Source organism: Centrocercus urophasianus, unplaced genomic scaffold (genome assembly GCF_019232065.1).
Source record: "Centrocercus urophasianus isolate 14NV4802_14NV808 unplaced genomic scaffold, USGS_Curo_1.0 seq_2, whole genome shotgun sequence".
Classification (NCBI taxonomy): Eukaryota; Metazoa; Chordata; class Aves; order Galliformes; family Phasianidae; genus Centrocercus; species Centrocercus urophasianus.
Window position 1 is genome coordinate 15,519,001 of NW_024884755.1, and position 5,700 is coordinate 15,524,700.

The window sequence follows — 5,700 nt, forward strand, 5'->3', positions numbered from 1 at the left end:
AGAGAAGCAGCTCATGCAATGCTCATCCCAGGCTGGAAGTGCCACCCCAGGCAGGTGCAACCACGCTGGGATGTTTCCCAAACAGCCCCCCAATAGAATTTGCTGTGGAGCCCAGAGCAGATCATCAGGGCTGTCCAAAACACTGCCTTGATGCAGAGCAGCGTGCCAGCCTTTGCTATCAACAGGATGTCTGTACAGCAACTGCAATCATTGGAAAACATCCCTTGGAGACTCCTCCAAACCGCCCCCAACAGCTCTAAAACCCAACTCAATTTTTTTTTTAACTGTTTCTCACTTCAGTTACCACCTCAACTGCTATCGAGTCTTCTCTGCTAAAGCCAGATTTCCTACACACATGACCCAGGCAGAGCCCATAAGCAAATAACACCGCAGTAGATGGGTGCACTCACTGGGATCCACATGGAATTGTAACCACCACAAGATGTCCCAGCAGGAGGGGTGAGGATCTGCAGTGCTTTGGGCTCCTTCTAACTCGTTTCCTTCTCTTTCTCTTGCAGGGCTCAGCTCCCATCTTGGTAGTCATGGTGATCTTACTAAATATTGGAGTCGCCATTTTGTTTATTAACTTTTTCATCTAATTCAAGACTGTCTTGTTTGCAAAAATAACAGTTACATGTATGAATGGGGGGTTAAAAAAAAAACAAAAACAACAAAAAAGGGAAAATCATAACTTGAACTGTCCTACGACAATTTCCAAGTCTTTTCACAGAAGAACAACAAACGATCGAGTCTCACTCACAGTTTGCCTTTTTTTCCTGGGTGATGTTTTTTGGATTTTAGCCAAAAATTCTTTGCTTGTATAACACTACGCTGTGTGGCATGGCAAAATGCTATCAACACTCTGCCCCCCCAACACTAGAAAAGGAGAAGAAAACCCAACAAAAAAAAAAAAAAAAGAAAAAAGAAAACCTCATTTCCCTTCCTCTTCCCCTCACCCCTGAAAACGTATTTTGTAACAACGGTGACCAACCCCAAATGGAGATACAGGAGGGGATGGGTGTGAGGGTGTGTGGATCCTGGGATGCTCCGGGCTGAGCTTCCTGGGGGGATCCAACAGCTTTCACGAGAGAGGAAATGGGAGAGAAAAACCAAAGCAGGTGGCCGGTTGTGAATGGAGGAGAGGAGCACAGGAAGGCACAAGCCCTGCCGGGATGTGAAGGATGGGAAGCAGCACCCAGCCCCATTCTGCTCTTTGTTGTCAAAACCAAGCTGCAAAACAGTGTCTTGCAGAATTCCTTCGGGGGAAATCGAGGGGAAAACACTCCTGCCCTCAGCCCCGTCCCCACGCAGCAGGGCTGGCGCACCTCCCAAGGCTGAGTGCTGCTCACAGCTCTTCCTTCTGGCTCGGCGTCGTGCCCAGGGCCCCCAAACTCGTGCAGGCATCTCCAGTGACCCGAGTGGAGCTGAGCATCCCAACCCAACCACAGAGATGCCAGGGAGCAGATCGGCAGCAAGAGAGGCTCGATCCTGATCCACCTAGTATATAAAAAAAAAAGTAATAATAGTAAAATTAAGCAAAATAAGATAAAAAAGTTGTATTTTTTTGGTTTTTTTTGTTTTGTTTTGTTTTATTTTGGTTTTTTTTTTTTTTTTTTACATGGCATCTGGGGAGGAGCACTGGAGCATGTGCCAGAAAGGAGGGAGAGGGTGGTGGGTTTGTCCCTTACATCTTGCTGTGGACTGTTTCAGACATCATGCTTGGGCTCTGAGCATGTAGTATTTTGCACTTTGTAATGCAGGATGTATATTCCAGCTTCCAACATGTCCCTGTAAAAAAAAAAAAAAAAAAAAAAAAAAAAAAAAAGGAGAAAAAAAAAAAAAAAGAAAAAACCAACATCATTGGCAATGGCAGCCTCTAAGGATGTATTCTTTTCTTTCTTTTCTATGTCACTCGATTCGTTTGTTTATACCATCTTTGTAATATGCCTGCCTTGATTTTCTCCCCTCCCCTCTCCCCACCAATAATATGCATACTCATTAAAGATGCCGTATCCCTGTTCTGAGCTGTTATGGTCCCCATCACAGGAGCGTGGTCCTGGCTTGGTGAAGGCTGATGTCCCCACGCCCGGTTCCCCACGCCGTCCTGCCCCGCCACCAGGTCTCCTCCCAGCCCCCACAGACACGATTTGGGTTGGCCATGGCCAAGGACATCACCCTGTGCCCCCGAGGCAGGATGTGACCCACGGGGGCCCTGCTCTGCGTGCCACATGCAATGCTGTGGGGAGCAGCGGACTCCGCTTTGCTTCGCTTCTGTTTTAGCTGTTTCTCTGCTACCTTTTCAGCAGATTTCTTATTACACTGCACTGGATTGCTATATTTTTAACCAGAAATAAACTAAGGATTAGAGCATGTGCCAGTTAAATTCAGTTCTTTTCCTTACATGGTCTTTCTCGCTCCCTGTCGCAGCTTTCCTTCCTCCACAGCTCCCTTCCAGGCAGAGGGCAGGTGACACCAGCACATCTCCCCAAGGCACGTTCCACCATAACTCTCCATCCTCTTGGCACCTCGTCACTTTTTGGCAATTCCTCTTTGCTCCTCAGTCATCCTTTTTACCCTTCAGTGGTCACCACCTACCTGAAATGAACCCAACAGTGATATATTGTGGTTGGATGCTGCCTACCCGAGATGAACCCAACAGCAACGTATTGGGATGCAGCCTCAGGCACTCATCCGTGCTGCGCTGTGTTTTGTAATGCTGGATGCAGCTCTTCTTAAGGACTCAGGAGAAGTTTTTTTATGGATGTCTGGTGAGTGCATGACACAAAGATCCCATTGAAGTGGGTCAAACGCTTCCCTGCAAACAGCCTGATATTTAGATAGGCATGAAACAGTGCAAAAATGCCTCGTTACCCATCACATAGAGGTAGCACTCATTTCACAAGTAGCTTTTCCAGGCTGCAGACCCACTTGTTCCTGCTTTCGCCTTATTTGCCAACCCAGCACAGCAAACACAATTCTGATTTTCCATCCTTTTGTTCCTGGGTACAAATCCTTGGTCAAGCTGATGTTCAGCACAAGAGACAGCCACAGACTGATATTAATTGGCTCCCACACCACGTGCTTAAAAATAACGATCCCTTTATTAATCATAGGGAGCTGAGCAATTTGTCTTAGTTCTGAGCTTTCCACATTAGCCCAAGGCCAGAAATATTCTTGAGAGGAAGCCCAGAGAGAGAGGTAATTCAGAGCATTTCTCTGCCTTACGAGCCCTGGATTCACGCATACCTACCCAAGGCACATGAAAACATCTGTCATCAAGGCTCATAAATCTACACAAATTGTCCATACCTGCTGTTTTACATCCACGCCATCAGGTGCACACGAATAGCTGAAGGTTTTTAGGCTGTCAGGGGTGTTTTAGTGATCCTGCAGCAGAAGGCAGTTCCTTGAGCCCCCCAGCTGGCTCTGCTGCTCTGGCAGTTACAGGTACAGCACACCTATGAGCAGCAGCTTGCGGGACGATGAGGAGCACAGAACCACAGAGCTCAGCACGACCAAACTTTGTTTTTGCTGTTAGCACAGCCCCATGAAAACAGGGACGTGAAGAACTGTCCTTCTACCTTCAAACAGCATTGAGCTCTGGGTCAGCCCAGTTTCCCAGTTTCCCCACAGCTCATTTGCTTCCACGCTCCTGTTATGCTGAAACAAACACACTGATGGGAGAAGTAATCCCACGTGTTGCAAGCTAAGCTGCACTCAGACAATGCCACATACCTTCTCCTGCAGCCTTTTCTGTGCAGCCTTTGAAGTGGATGGCATTCCAGCTGGCAGTCCCCCATGCCCTTTCTTTCCTCCCAGCTCTGCATGTAAACACAACAGAAAATCCCATTTCACTATGCTGCTTGCAGTGGGGTTCAATGTGTGTGTGGCCCAAAGGAAAAGGAATTCCTGAAGAGTTTCCTGAAAAAACAGCAGGTGATGTCCTTAGCTTTCAGATTTGCCTTTTAGCTGAAAAACAAGCAAAACAAACGCAAGGAAAATCCCAACACAACAGCTTGACTATTTCCAGATATAAGAATAAACTGAGGTCTCTTTCTGCTATGTAAATGTTGACACGTTCACTCCTTTACAATAAGATGGGCAAACATAACGATCTGATGGATGCCAAAGGAATAATTGGATTTTATCAGTGTTCTGCTCATACATTGAAAAAGCACAAGCTGTTCCTTGTGCACGTCAGGCAGGAACAACTCTTGTTATGACAGACATTGTGGGAGTTTCCCAGCTCCAGCCCATCCTCTGGGTACCATTTTAGGTAAGTCACTGCACTGATGTGTGCCTGTGAAACACTCACCTCCTTCTTCAAGGTCCTTCTGGATCTACAGCGTGGAAAACCACCAGCTATCTGATCCAACAGCAGGCTTCTGTAGACTTTCAGCCAACGCCCAGAAGACTGAGATACCAATACACATTCTGGCCTCCTCTGTAAGCACTTAGCATAATGGTAATGATCAGGCATCCCTGCTTTGGTGTCCATCACGCACCAAAAAAGTACCTTTTTCAGAGGTTTTAATTTTCAATCAACAAGTGAGAGCTCCTGAGCCTTGCCCAGCACGAGATGGGCCCAGACCTTGAGGCTGTTGCTGACTGCGCTCGTCTCATTTGTTCTGCTGAGCAGCAGCTGTAGATGCACTAGAATTGATTTCACTCTCAAGTCCAATGGCTGCAAATGCTCCAGAGAGCACACTGTGTGTGTTCCAGTCCCCAGGCAGGCTGTCCCCATTCAGCACTACAGCCTCATTTCATCAGAGCTGACAGCCAGGCCTCAGTTTTGAGCTCATGGCAGCATCCCCTCATCACACAGCCTAAGAATGGCCATCAGCACCACCTGCACCAGATCATACAACCAACCTCAGCCTATGCAGGCTCATCCCAACCTCACAGCACAGCAAGAAGAGCATTGGGAAGGCAGCACTCTCCTGTTATTCTGCATACAGGGCTCCTCCCTGTCAAATGGGTTTCTATCTTGACAATTAAAGCACGTGGGAAGCCAGCTCTATTTAATCTTTGTTACATCCTAGTGTTGTAGAGCCTAGCACTGCTCACCTGAAAGCTGGCTCCCTGGCAATGCCCCCACCAAGACAACACCCACAGCACTCTGCATCCTTCTGCACAAGAACAGCCAGTGCCTTCTGGTGTCAACTCAAGTCATCAATTGTTTGCTGCAACAGACACGCTTGTATCCCATCTGTTGTCCCTATGGACTACAGTACTGCTCTGCTGCAAAGAAAGAAATGCTTTGAGAAGGGCTGAATCAAGAAAAAAAGGGATTAAAAAACATCCTTTTGAGAGTGTGAGCCTGCTGGTTGTGGACTTCAACAGGCTGTCAAGTCTCAAGGTAGGACTTCTCACTGGTCACAAAGAGTTCCTTTGCAGCACTACTGCTTTCTTGACCAAACTGTGAGAAAATGAAGTGGGGGATTCCACATGCAAAAAGCAAACCTGCTATGGCCAATACTGAAAAGGGAAAGACTTGCTGCACACATCAGGAGTTACAGTGGTTCTCATACAAAGGATCACCAAGTTTCTCCAAATAATGCAGCTGCACCTCAGGGCTGCTGGTGCACCTTATGACCACTACCTGCATATTTCCAAGAGGAGACAGCAATCATTTTTCCCCACAGGCAGGAGCTAAAATGAAAAGTAAAGCAAGGATGGGATTAATGAAGAGAACCGACA

At 47.1% G+C, this 5,700-nt stretch overlaps 1 protein-coding gene across 1 annotated transcript in view; it reads left to right on the forward strand.

The window, feature by feature from the left end:
• Positions 1-885, forward strand: part of JPH3 (junctophilin 3) — a 40,391-nt gene extending 39,506 nt beyond the window's left edge. Inside the window, exon 5 of the mRNA XM_042821364.1 lies at positions 519-885. Within this exon, the coding sequence (XP_042677298.1) occupies positions 519-599 (81 nt within the window). The 3' untranslated portion in view covers positions 600-885. The remainder of the gene's footprint in view (positions 1-518) is intronic.
• Positions 886-5,700: the final 4,815 nt, after the last annotated feature.